The sequence below is a fragment of the Phyllostomus discolor genome, chromosome 11 (genome assembly GCF_004126475.2).
Source record: "Phyllostomus discolor isolate MPI-MPIP mPhyDis1 chromosome 11, mPhyDis1.pri.v3, whole genome shotgun sequence".
In the NCBI taxonomy this organism is placed as follows: domain Eukaryota; kingdom Metazoa; phylum Chordata; class Mammalia; order Chiroptera; family Phyllostomidae; genus Phyllostomus; species Phyllostomus discolor.
In genome coordinates this window covers 34792185-34806564 of record NC_040913.2, presented here as the reverse complement: position 1 = coordinate 34806564, position 14380 = coordinate 34792185, and the positions used below count along the sequence as shown (strand labels likewise).

General features: G+C 36.8%; 1 protein-coding gene across 2 annotated transcripts in view; it reads right to left on the bottom strand.

Moving 5' to 3' along the window:
- DIAPH3 (diaphanous related formin 3) overlaps positions 1-14380 on the bottom strand; it is a 472405-nt gene that overhangs the window by 289490 nt on the left and 168535 nt on the right. For both annotated transcript variants that reach the window (XM_028526818.2, XM_028526817.2), the window contains 3 exons: positions 8012-8116; positions 4594-4887; positions 3723-3837 (listed from right to left, as the gene is read on the bottom strand). In XM_028526818.2, the coding sequence (XP_028382619.1) occupies positions 3723-3837; positions 4594-4887; positions 8012-8116 (514 nt within the window). The remainder of the gene's footprint in view (positions 1-3722; positions 3838-4593; positions 4888-8011; positions 8117-14380) is intronic.

Below are 14380 nucleotides of genomic sequence, written 5' to 3'. Positions count from 1 at the left end.
TCCTTTCATACAATGCTTTCCTGATTAACAAATGTCCACTTCAACCATTTTCACCCTGAATGTGGGTTTCTTTCGCACTAAAACCTGCACATAGAATCGACTGTGTGCAACACAAACCTTGGAATCAAAAGATCCTTCTGTTACTGGCACTCGTTGTCTTTCACCAATCTTAAAATTAGAGAGAGGTTCTTGTACTCCTTAAGATATGACACAGGCACTATCCCAATGAAGCAATGTTATAGATGTCACAGGGAGATAAGTTTAAAAAACAAAATAAGTAAAGTCAAACTGAAAAAAAAAAAGGCAAGGAGATATAATGAAGAGCAACATGAATAAAGAGGAATATACAAGCTCTTACCAAGAATATCTTGCAAGATCTGTGAGTAGCTGGGGCAGGGTACTATTCTGAGGAGTAAGACCTGTTTGCAGGAGAAAAAACCCAGCAGACACGTGGTAAACACTAAACCAGGTGACATGAGGACGATGGCCCCACCTGTGGACCAGTACACCAAAGGGGATCTATAGGTATCATCAGTCATTCTTCCTTTACTAACTCTCAGGGAACAAGAGCTCTAAACCCTAAAAGTCCCAGAAACCTGAAGCAGTGCCTTCTATAAGAAAAAAAAAAATTACTTTGTAACAAAAAATAAAGAGTACTTAAGAGAAAATTTTAAGGTTCTCTTTAAATGACTGGATTCAGTTCCATTTTCCCCTCTTCCCTATCTCAAATGCTTAGGATGCACAAAAGATTCCCATCTACCATTTTAAATGCCTGGGAAGGAACATCCACCCACCTTTGTAATCAGAGAAATAGCTTTGGTTCTTCTTTTTAAAAAATTAATTTATACCCCCTTCACCAGTTTCTCAAACCCCACCTCACCCCCACCCTTCACCTCTGGCAATCACCAATCTGTATCCATGAGATTGTTGGTTTTTTTTTTTAAGATTCCACATATAAAAGAGGACACATTATATCATTGAGCATAATGTCCTCGAGGTCCACCCATGTTGTCAAGAATTCCCCTATTCTTAATCAAAAGGGTCACTAGGGGAAAAACTCAGATAAACCACTGCTCCCCAAACCCACAAATCACTGGCCTTCTGAATCCTTTGTCCTCCCTGACAAGTTGTGATGCAAACCAACGATGAGAATCAGCCAGCAGACACAGCCTCAATTTTCCCCTTCTTGCTCTGGAGTAGAGAGCAACTATATGTCTACCTTGCACTGAACAATAAATAAGTGACTAGCTTTAATTTTGAATTCTGCAGAAGCTACAAAATTGATTCAAACAAAGTGATCTTTGGAGACATGAGAGGCTGGTAAACGTTAACATTTGGACCTAATGCCTCAGCACCCATGGCCTGAATAGAGGCCGTAAGGAGCCATCTGTCCACTCCACCAGCCCTTCATCCTGTCTAAGCTTTCAGACACCTTTCTCCTGCCTTCCTTTCTCATCTTTGCTAGAAAATATCTATATGAAATCCTGATTTTCTGAAAGTAACAATAAGTGGCCTTTTCCAATAAAATAATTGACTACTTGTCATTCCTACATGAAGTACTCTCAACTGAGGGCCCTCAACTAATGCTTACTACAAATTATTCTTTAAAATCCAGACCAAAAAAATAGTCACATTTATAGCTTGTCTCCTGTTGGCATTGTGAAATGTTAGCATTGCCCAGGGCTACAACCCTGGGCTTCCCCATCTTTTCTGTTCACCATGGAAATACCATCCACAGCCACAGAAAAGAGAAGGTACCATTTAAAGTGAGAAAACAGAAGCCATGGGCCTCTGCCAGCCTCCACATCAAATGAAAGACAGATTCAGGTCAGAGAGAACAACATGTACAGAGACAGAGAGGGATGATGTACACAATATTCAGAAAATGCTCATCGTTTCCTCACCTTAACCTTTCTTTACAACTGGTGTTAGACTGAGCAAGTACATTGGTTTTTTTCCGATCTTGAATCTCAAGGCTAAAGTTAGATGACTTAAGAAATTTTTAAAGGTCCAATTATTTCATTTAGGGCTAACACTACAGCTAAATTAAAGACATGCTAACAAGTTTCCCTTTTGAGCCTCATTAATTAAGAAAGTAATCAGAGTAAAGATGGAAAAAAAGAGAGTAGCTGGGTGGCAGTATTACTGAAATAGCTTTTAGATACCTCCATTTGCACCTACAAGGAAAGCAAAGGGAAAAGCAATCAATTCTAGATTATGAAATCTGAAATTCTGAAGTCTTTTACATGTAAATACATTTTAACTGCCATATAGTTGCTTTGATTGCCAAAAGAGTACACTAATTTTATTCAAAGAAAATCTTGATTCTCCATAATCAAAAGGTACAATTAAGATCTGCTTACTTCACAAGATTTCCTAGGGTAAGCTTGCTGAGAAAATTCCCCATTTTCAAAGATCAAAAATACATCATTTTTACTATTTTAGTCAAGACCAACAGTGCTCAAAAATATCTGCTGAAGACTTTGGATTTACCACACATAATAGAAAACTACCTTAATTTACAATTACCTTTCAGTGTTTCTAACTTACAATTATTTTTTAGAAAGAGTATCTAATTTACATTTATATTTTAAAAAGCATTTCAAAAGAATGCAAATGATTTTTTTTTTTGGTATCAGCTAACATCCCTTAGTTGCTATGATGATCAAGTTAAAACAGATACATAAAGTGTCCAGTGTGGTGCCTAGTACACAGTAGGCATTTTAAGAAATCAGCCTTCCCATCTCCATTCAATACAATCACTCCACCCCAGCTCTCTCTGTGCTCAATGAGCCCGGGGACAAAAAGAGCATTAAGTCAATGGGTTCCTTTTTGAAAATCAAAGGGAATCACTGATCTAAAACCACTCAGGATATATAATACTTAAAAATTATACTAGTCAAAGAACATGTATGAATGACCCATGGACACTGACAATGAGAGTAGACTGGCTGTGGGCGAGAAGAATGGGCTGGATAGAGGGGGTGCCAATGGGGAAAAAAAGAAATTGGGACAACTGTAATAGAATAAACAATTTTTAAAAAGTGTAAGTGGGTATCAGCCTTGAAATAAGTGATGTTGACCCATGAAATTGGATGAAATAAAATTCAGTTTACAGACAAAAAGAGTGATATCTAAATATAACTTTTTAAAAAAATCAGAAAACAATTTGAAAAATAAATTCCATTACTTTTAATGAAAAGATCTTATAATCTACTCACATACTTCTGTTTCATGCTAACTTTCAAAACACTCTTTAAAATTGCTATTTCTATCCCATGTGATTCATACTAATTAAACTATGTGACAGTCACTGTAATATTAAATATTAAAATCTGACTACAGGAAGGCTTACATTTTGCTTCTGTTTATGCTACTCCTCATTGACAAAAAATTTTCATGATAAAATTCTCTCTAAAAATATCCTCCTTTATGAAAATCTGTATATGAAACTTTTCTATTTAATACACTTTTTGAAGATGTGTATTATATACAAAATTTAAGTTTTGTATCAATCATCTGCATTTTAAAAATTGCTAATTTGATACTGTAATAACATTTTCTTTTTAAAGATTTCACTTTAGTAAATCAGGTATTTATCCATTAATAAGGTAGAAACATATAGAGGACTCTTAAAATAAGGCTTTCTAGTAGTTAATATATAAAAAGTGGCCATGTTAAAATACTAAAATAAAAAAAAATAACCAAGATGTTGAACTTACCTTTTTGGTGGCAACAAAATGTATTCTCAAGTTTACAAAGTAAATCCACATTTTCATACTTGTTCTCATTTGCTTTTATCCAGAAACAGTTTTCAGTCATTTCATGAGGTCTGATCTGCAATCAGAGAGAAGACTGATTCATAAAGAGACGGGTGTTTCATCTGTCCCAGACCAATCATCATGTTCAGACCCAGCGGCCCATCGCTGCCAGCCAGTGTTTATGAAGTAATTCCTACATGATTTTTCTCTAATCTGTGTTCAACGAGATACAATTTCTGCAGGAAGTTAAACTTTTATTAGGGAAAAAGTTGGGGATTGAAGCTGAATAAAATGAAGTTTGTTTCATCTCAATTATACTTCTCAGAGTCTTTAATAATGCTCATGTACACTATAACTCTTCCATTACAATTTCCCAAAGTTATGTAACCAGCTAACATTGACTCCCACTGAATTTATAAACTAGAAAGCCTTAGTTGAGAGCAAAAGGCTTTGTCTCAATACTTACGAGGTTTTCTCTTTTTTTTAAAGGCTATTCATTTTGCCCTGGCTGGCATAGCTCAGTGGATTGAGCGCGGGCTGCGAACCAAAGTGTCGCAAGTTCGATTCCCAGTCAGGGTACATACCTGGGTTGCAGGCCATGACCCCAGCAACCACACACTGATGTTTCTCTCTCTCTCCATCCCCCTCCCTTCCCTCTCTAAAAATAAATAAGTAAATTAAAAAAAAATGCTATTCATTTCAATTCACTTTGAATAGGGTTCTCACTAGAAATTATACGTAAGTAAAAACAAAATTAAATTTCAATTTAGGTAACAGTATGTTTTCTTCCATTTATTCATTTATTTACTTATTTTTTAAAAAACATTTTTACCTTTAACCAGTTCAATCTTCTCATGCTGATTTCAGGTTTAAATTCTTTCTTTGGTTTTAACCCAAATGGCAGGGTGGGTGGAAGAGAGTTTCCTCCACTGAGAAGTCCCAGGGGAGGAGGTGGAGGCACAGGACCACCTAATGGCAGAGGCATTCCTGGTAGTGGAGGAGGTGGTGGAGGAGGGGGCGGAGGAGGGGGTGGGGGTGCCACAGGAGGAGGAGGTGCTGGGTGCTCAGTTCCACCTTCTTTTGACAGGTGCAAAGAGGTATTTACATCAGCTGGCAAGGCACCAAACTAGCAAGAGACAAATAAATGAATAAACAAACAAGCAAACATGACTAAGAACACTCTACAGAACACGTAAAAATACTTTCCTTAAAAATAATGTAATATTTTAAACCAAAAATAATTGAATATCAGTAGTTTCATGTGGACTTAACCTAAAAATTCCAGTGATGTTTATTCCTAGTCTAAGAATGTAATTATAACTTTTCATAAAAATGTAACTGAAAGAAATACGACTCCCCATTTTTAGGTAGTTATGACCATCCAGGTAGAGATGTCTAGGAAGGAAATGGGTAAATGGGTCTAAAGGTATGAAAATCAGCAGATTCTAAGGGACAGTTAAAACCATGCAAGTGGAGAAGTTCGCCTAGTACAGAGTCTGTAGCAGGAAGTAAGTTCTACATACAGAATTCTATAGAACACTGGCATTTAAATAAGTTCTTTTAAAAATCCAGAAAAAGACTTAACTAGTGTTGCCACATCATACCTTTGCCCTTGAGGAGAAAAAAAAAAAATTCTTAGTAGGACCTCCAAAGACATGTCATGATCTGGAACTGGTCAAGTGACTTTCCTCTACCACTCTATGTATATGCCAACCTCATTTCAATTTCAAGTTCCTAGCATGTGTTATTCCTTCCACCTGGAACATCCTCTTCACCTATACGTTTCAATCTTAGCTACCATATCCCTTTCTCAGGAAAGCATTATCTGACCACTCATTTCACAACAATAGTACCCTTCACTTCTCCTTAACAGCTCTTCCCAAAAGTGTTTCATAACCACTCATGGAGTCATTAGCATTTATTTCTTTGATAGATTATAACTCTATGAGGGAAGTAACTATGACTGTATAGCTACTCTTTCCCCAGCACCTGATGTTGTGCCTGGCCAATGACAGCCATTGAAGAAATATGGGTAGGCCAAATGAATTAAAGACAAGAGGAGAAAAAAGGCAAGGCTAGCACAGGGTCGTGAATCAAAAGTGAAGAGAGTGATCCTCATTCCCTAAAAAAGGCATCAAATGTCACAGAGAAGCAAGCTAAAATCAGGAGTGAAAAAGAGCCAAATATGTCCACTGGTCACTTTTCTCCTTATGTTCCATGGCATGGTAAGAATTTAATAAATATATTTCGATTGTCATAAATAAGTTCTGGGTCCATTATTAATTTTTGTAATATGACTATTTTCTTGAAATTACTAACTTTAATCCTGAACTACACATATACATACATACAAACTACCTTACAAATTGTGCACATTTAATAAATGTTAAATCATTTTCCAGTTTTATGGCACAATTATGAAAAATGGATCATGTATAAAAGCCTGAAATTGACATGTGAGATCAGCACAAGGAAAAACTGTCATAAAAATTAAAACCACAAATCAAAGAATATGCCTTATCAAAAATATTCACTTTAGTGTTATTCTGGGGTGTTGTGGTCTTGGACAGCACTGCCCTTTGAATGTTAAGGAAGTATGTATACTCTACTCACACTCAATATACATGAAGTTAACTATTAACATCTTAAAGCAAAGATATGGTTGGATTTCTGCTCCTGACTAGTTTATCTGATAGTATGGTTGACTTGAAATACATTGTTTATGAGGATAGACACTGTGACTATCTTGCTCACAATTATATTCCCAGCATCTAAAAATGCTTGGTTGTTAAGTGACTCAATGAATGAAAGCTAAGATAACAGAACATATTTTACTCATAACCTTCATCATCAGCATAGCTTTTATCAAAGAGAAGTTTATCTTAAGACAAACACATAGATTTCATGAGAAACACATACTACTAATTCAAAGAAAGAATTTGTCAGTTGTTCTTCAAAAATGAATACGATGGCCAATATTAAGTCCCTAATTCCAGGCCTTCCTTTGATAGCCATAAAAACACGCCACACAATTGTCCACAATTTTTACAACATAGGATTTCATCTCAGTTTCAAAATGTAAATTTATTGCTATTTTATATAAAAGCACAGGCAGCAATTAGATATCCAAAGATGGTGAAAATGTTTTTTATAAACTTGGATTTTCTAGAGTACATTTATAAGCAACCCTTCAACTGGGAGAAATTTAAAAGAAAAGAAAGTCTTAAATTTCTATTAGCCCAGACCAGGAAAAACCTTTCATAAATATTACAGCCATTGTCTGGACTCCATCTGAAATATAAAACCCAATCAAATGTTCCTTTTAATGTGAAAGACAAAGAACCACCTGGGAAATATAAGAAAGTTCAATAAACTGTTATATTTTCATTTTGTGCACTAAAGAAAAAAAAGATAATTGAGAATAATTTATTTGTAGGTAGGAGCTTTTAATTTTTTTTAATTGAACACTAACAGAGAACTCTCCCTTAGGGTTTCTTCAAACAGTCTCTGTAACAAAACTATCCACTAAGTTTTAAAAAACATGCCAATATAGGAAATAGTATACCAATATACAAAATAGTATACCTGAGACTATTTCAACACAACCATAAATTAGAATAAGAGGAAAACAGTAAAATGATACTCAGGGCTCATCATCCTATATATAAATATACACAAAAGAAATTTAGCTATGAATATTCTACCTCCTACTTTCATCCATGTAAAATACATAGAGGATGTATTTCCTGCTATCTAAATGTTTTATGTGTAGAGGGTGTACGTGAGCTATCTGCTTCATAATCCAGATTTGCTCTCTCTCTTTTTTTTGTCATATTTTAAATCTGTTTACTTTTGGAAATTGAAAAATTATCAGAAAATGTTCTTATTCAGCTAGAGGTTATCTTTCACTGCAAGGTACCCATAGGCTGAAGGTCTTGAAAAATAAATAGCTAGAGCAATAATTTCCTGTAGTAGGATAAAGATCGGTGATGAATGACAAATCTAAGATGAAAAGACTTTTTTACTCTTCATGCTTAATTTACATAGGAAATGTGACATTACGAACAAAACCCAAATGAAACACAGGGAAGCAAATTGGTCAGTAAAAATTTAGACATTCTTAAAAATGCAGATTGAAAAAAAGGGGCAAAATAGTTTAAACATTTTGATGCTATGAAGATATTGTAAGACCTCTGCTCCCCTGGTAAGCTTTCAAGACTGAAGTTCACTCTGGATAGACTGTATTTTACCTGAGATTTAAAAGCTTGTAACTCTGCTTGAAGCTCATTAATCTTTGCCTCTTTTTTCTGCAATTGAGCCTGTGTTTCTTGATGGTCGGCAAACTCTTTTTCAAACTAAAAAGGAAAAAAAGAAGAAAAGGAGAGAGAAAGGGAGATGGAAATAAAAAGCACTATTTATAGAGAAATATGACTCTAATCATCTGTCAGTAGAACATAAACTTTTATGAAAGGAATGGTAGATTTTCGCTAAGTCACCCACAGCCTTTCTCTAAGCCCCAACCAAAACCATTTGCAAGCGGGCAGACAAAGCCAGAGACGGAGTCTGTGACCTTCTCCTCTCAGCAGAGGAAACTGGCCCACAGTTATCTGCAACCCTGGCATTTTTCTTGAAAGTCCCTAAATATCAGCATGACTTTGTGTAAAATAATAGAGAGCAAAGCACTGTACCGAGTTCCCTGAGCTCTACCTGAAAAAAAAGTATTACTTGAAATTTACCTAAAGTTTATCAATATGACTTAAAAGAATTTCCTGTTAATATGCTTTATTAGTAAATAACTACTATATAAATTTAAGAGACAATTTAAGAGAACACAGTCTGTTTTATTTATCATTAATCTGCTATAAATTAATCTTTGAGAGATTAAGTATAAATTAATCTTTCAAAGTCCATAGTGGGAGGAAGGTAAACAATAAAATTTGGTGAACCTGATAGGTTTAAAATTTATATAGCCACTCATCACAAGTTCCCATCTTGAATTCAAATAGTTTACTGTCACCATGACTGAAAACCTCTCCTAATAGAAGTAAATTTTCAATAGGGTGTTGTCTCATAATCAGTAACAAGTATTTGACGCTCTTTTAAAAGGGGGGTGGGGGGAATCATTCAGTTAAAAATAACCCAACTACTTCACAAATATAGCCTGAACTTTTAAAACAGACAAACCTCAATAAGAAAAATAACAACATTATAGAACTTAATAGTTTACAAAGGGCTGCATGAATCTTGTTCTCTACTTAAGAAAAAGAGATAGTTCTCACCATACAACTAGTAAGTAAAAGATGTGAGATTAAAACCACATTGTATGTCTTTAAAGTCTGAGTTATTTAGATGAAACCACACTATCTTCCTACAATTAATGTTTAGATCATGCTTTACAGTTTGTTTAGTAGACTTTTTTTTTTAACTTTTATTAGTATTTATTTGATGCTGAATTTACTCCTGGGCCATACACATTTGTTTCTTCAGTTTCTTCTGGGATATCTTTCTTCTGTGCCACCTCCTCTTCTGTTTTGGGAACAATTCCATCTGCTTTTTTCCAGGAAGGACCATCTCAATGTGGCAGGAAGAGCTTGTGTATGGGTTAATCCACCCATGAGCTCTGCAAATTCTACACAGCATCTTGGGAGCTTTGTTCACGTGGGTGTGCTCAATGACCAGAGAATCTACATCTAAACCCTTAGGTTCAGCATTATTCTCTGCACTTTTAAGCATGTGCAGCAAAAATTCAGCACTCTTTTTGGGTCGCCAACCCTGTGTCCAGCCCCACTGTTTGGCCTACCAACTCTACCATTGTAATGACAGAATGGTACACATTGCTTCTTTAAAGTGACATTTTTCAAATACTTGGTGGCTTTTCCAATATGCATACACTTGATGGCCTGGGCAGTTTCAGGAGCGTTCTTAAAGTGAACACAAAGATTTGAACCTCTTGCTTTGCATGATTTTGTGGGATTTTCTGGGTCAAGTGAATAGCGAACCACTTTCAGAGGTCACCTCTGGTCACTTTCAGGAAGAGTAGACTTTATTTTTAAGCCACAGTATCAGGCAAAAGTTTCAGAGATATTCTATACACACCTTCCCCGCACACATACATCATCTCCTCCTCCCTATGTTCCACAGTAATTAAAGCACAAAAATAAGTACATTTGCATTTTATCAACAAAACAACAATGAAATAAGAAATATTATTACAATTCTAACTACAGGTTAGAAAAGTGAATCTAAGACTCACGATCCTCCCACACAACACCAACATTACCACTCGTACCCCCATTCCTACTACAGTTCCTCCAAACCCCTCCTACCGTTAATAATTTTAAAAAGACACTAATCTTAAATCTAATGAAATAACTAACTTACACACCAAAGCATGCTTAGATCTCAGAGGATAACCCAAAGCCCTCCTGCTACCCAGGGATTCCCAGGGCCAGGCTAAATCACAAACACCTCTATTGCACTGTGAACCTCTCTGTCCTTTTGTCCTCTGACTTATGCCATGTCACTGTACTACTGTTTTTGCTTCAAAGCCAACTTCTTGAAAGGGTATTCTTATTCCAGACTCACTTTTCTGACCTGTGACCTTTATTCACTTCATCATTCACCACAATGTAGTTATCACTCTTTCACTCTAAAAACTACAGCTCGCTTGCCCTGGACAGGTTGCTCAGTCAGGGCACATACTTAGGTTGTGGGTTAGATCCCAGGTTGGGGCATGTACAGAAGGCAACCAGTCAGTGTTTCTCTTTGTCTCTCTCTTCCCCTCCCCCTCTTCCTCTCCCTCTCTAAAATCAATGAAGATATCCTTGTGTGAGGATTTTTTTAAAATTTTAACAAAAAAGCCCTGGCTGGCGTAGCTCAATGGATTGAGCGCGGGCTGCGAACCAAAGCGTTGCAGGTTCTATTCCCAGTCAGGGCACATGCCTGGGTTGCAGGCCATGGCTACAGCAACTACACATTGATATTTCTCTCTCTTTCTCTTTCTCCATCCCTTCCCCCTCTAAAAATAAATAAATAAAATCTTTAAAAACAATTTAACAACAAAAAAAATAGTAACTATAGCTTATCAAACTTCGAATCACCTGGACTTCTCCCAGCCTCATCTTACTTGATGTCTCCATAGCTGTGCTATTTCATAGGGTACCCACTAGCCATAGGTGGCTATGAAAATGCAAACCTAACTAAAATCAAATAAAGTTAAAATTTTAGGTCTTCAGTCCAACTAGTCACATTGTAAGGGCACAATAGGTACACTTGATTGACAGCTACTATGTCAAACAATACAGATTATAAGACATTATCGTCATCCCTGCTCTAAAGCATAAATACTTAAAAATATGCTCTTATGTCTACATATTCAATCTCCCTTCCCCTGTGTGTTCCATACAACACAGTCCTAACCCCAGCTGCTCCTACTGGTTCTTTATGTGTTCCAACTCTTTAATGCTGCCATTGAATTGGATTTTCCCCACCCCTCTGCTGGATGCAGATCCCATTTTTCATGCGATGCTATCTTCCTTGCACATAAGCTTCAATCACCATTCTTCCATTAATGGCTTACATTAATGGCTATCCCCCTCACTAGCTCAGCTTCTCATCTGAATTTCAGATTGTACATCAGTCCATAAAAGTATTTGCAACTGCTTAATAAATATTTTCCAAGATAAACAAAAAAAAACAGTATTTTCAAAACTAGTATTATCTTCCCCCTGCATATTTTGCTTTTTGAATACTCATATTCTTTCTAAAAGACAGCTTTCATGACATGTCTCTTTTGCCCTTAAACATTCTTCACTGGCTTCATTATAAAGGCAACACTCACTGGCATAATATCAAAGAACTCTCTGGAATCTGGCCCCAAACTACCTATTTCCCATTATACAATAACTGTCTAATAGCATGCCTATGTGTGCCCCTCAGAATGGCAGGTGCTAAAGATATAGAGTTAAATAGAATTTGGTCATTGGTTTTAGTATGCATAGTGTCTGGTGACAAAATCAAAGCAGACAAACTAGAACTTGTAAAAATTACCAGCAATAAAGATAGAGACAGTGAATAATTCCTGGAAGGAGGATGTATGATCCAGAGTTAGAAAACCTGGGTAGTTAGTAGAGAAGCGAAATTAGCACTTCATCTAGAGGAACTAGCATTGGATGACGAACAACCTCTTATAAGCAGAAAAAAGGAGGGGTGAGAACAAACTGCAATGGAAATTGTTGAAAGGAGTTTTGCAAGAAGCCAAAAAAAATTTTTTTTCCTAAAACCCATGGAACGTTATTAAAGTATTTATAATAAGAAAAAAACAATCAAATGTGCATATTGGAAAACCCAAACAGCAGCAAGTGTGAAAGACGAAACAGAAACACTAGAGGCATGAAATGAGTAGGGGCTATGGCAGTAACCCCAACAAAAACTGAAAGCCTGAGTGAATGAGGCGGAAGACAGGATAATGCCAAGGAAATGAACAAAACTTTTTCACAGAATTCAAGAAAGTTAGTGTCTGACTGAATAAAGGAAATCAGTGAGGGAATATGTATAAGATGACTATGGTGTTCTACAAGATGAGGAAATAAAATGCAGGTTGAAAAAGTATTTTTAGAGAGATTTCCAGGCAAGATGGAGTTGTAGGTAAGCACACTGTACCTCCTTGCACAACCAAAAGAAGGACAATAACAAATTTAAAAACAAAAAAGAAAAACCCAGAACTGACAGAAAATCAAAACGTATGGAAGTCCAACAACCAGGGAGTTCAAGAAGAAACATTCATCCAGATCAGTAGGAGGGTGGAAATGGGCAGCCGGGGGTGGGGGGAGCAGGGACTAGCAGCAAGGCAGCAGCTGGAGGACTGGGGCTAGAGAGGTGGCAGCTAGCAGACTGGGTGGTCCCACATTCTTGTGCAGATTAACAAGGAGGAACAACTAGGGAGTGAGACAAACTGTACAACCCAGGGTTCCAGTGCAAGGAAAGAAAGCCTCAAAGCCTCTGACTGAAAACACCTGTGGGGCTTGAGGTGGCAGGAGAATCACAGGAGAGTTCGTTGGAGAGACCCACAGGGTCCTAGACCATACAGAAATCCACCCACTCAGGAATCAGCACCACAAAGGCCCAATTTGATTGTGGGTAACAGAGGAAATGATTGAAAACCGGCAGAGAGCAAAGCAAGCAGCACTGTTCCCTTTTGGACCCCTCCCCCACATACAGCATCACAACACAGTGACATGGGTTGCCCTGCCCTGGTGAACACCTAAGGCTCCACCCCTTACTACATAACAGGTACGCCAAGACCAAAAAAAAAAAAAAAAGGGGGGGGGCCCAAATGAAAGGACAGATCAACGCTCTAGAAAAAATACAATTAAGCAACGAAGAGATAACCAAACTATCAGATGCAGAGTTCAAAACACTGGTTATCAGGATGCTCCAGGAACTCACTGGGTACTTCAACAGCATAAAAAAGACCCAGGCACTAATGAAGGTTGCATTCTGTGAAATAAAGAAAAATCTACAGGGAACCAACAGTGATAGGAAGGAAACCAGGACTCAAACCAATGGTTTAAAGCAGAAGAAAGAAAAAAACATTTAACCACAACAGAATGAAGAAACAAGAATTCAAAAACGTGAGGAGAGGTTTAGGAACTTCCAGGACATCTTTAAATGTTCCAACATCCGAATTATATAGGTACCAGAAGGAGAAGAGGAAGACCAAGAAATTGAAAACTTATTTGAACAAATAATGAAGAACTTACCCAATCTGGCAAAGGAAATAGACTTTTAAGAAGTCCAGGAAGCTCAGGGAGCACCAAAGAAGTTGGACCCAAGGAAGAACACACCAAGGCACATCATAATTACATACCCAAGATTAAAGATAAAGAGAGAATCTTAAAAGCAGCTAGAGAAAAGGAGAGAGTTACCTACAAAGGAGTTCCCATAAGACTGGCAGCTGATTTCTCAAAAAGAAACCTTACAAGAAAGTAGGGGCTAGAAAGAAGTATTCAAAGTCATGAAAGACAAGGACCTATATCCAAGATGACTCTATCCAGCAAAGCTATCATTTATAATAGAAGGGCAAATAAAGTGCTTCCCACATAAGGTCAAGTTAAAGGAGTTCATCATCACCCATCCCTTATTATATGAAATGTTAAAGGAACTTCTCTAAGAAAAAGAAGATCAAAACTATGAACAGTAAAATGACAACAAACTCACAGCTATTAACAACTGAACCTAAAAAAAAAAACAAAAGCAAAAATAAAGTAAGCAAACAACTAGAACAGGAGCAAAATCACAGAAATGGAGATTATATGGAGGGTTATCAGTAGGGGAATGGGAAGAGGAGAGAAGGAGAAAAGGTACAGAGAATAAGTAGCATAAATGGTAGGTAGAAAATAGACAGGGGGAGGTTAAGAATAGTATAGGAAATGTACAAGCCAAGGAACTTATATGTATGACACATAGACATGAACTAGAGGGGGGGAATGTGGGTGGGAGAGGGTATGTAGAGTGGAGGGGAACAAAGCAGGGGAAATGGGACAACTGTAATAGCATAATCAATAAAATATATTTTAAAAAGTTCACATGGAACTATTATAAAAATGACTATGAATGAA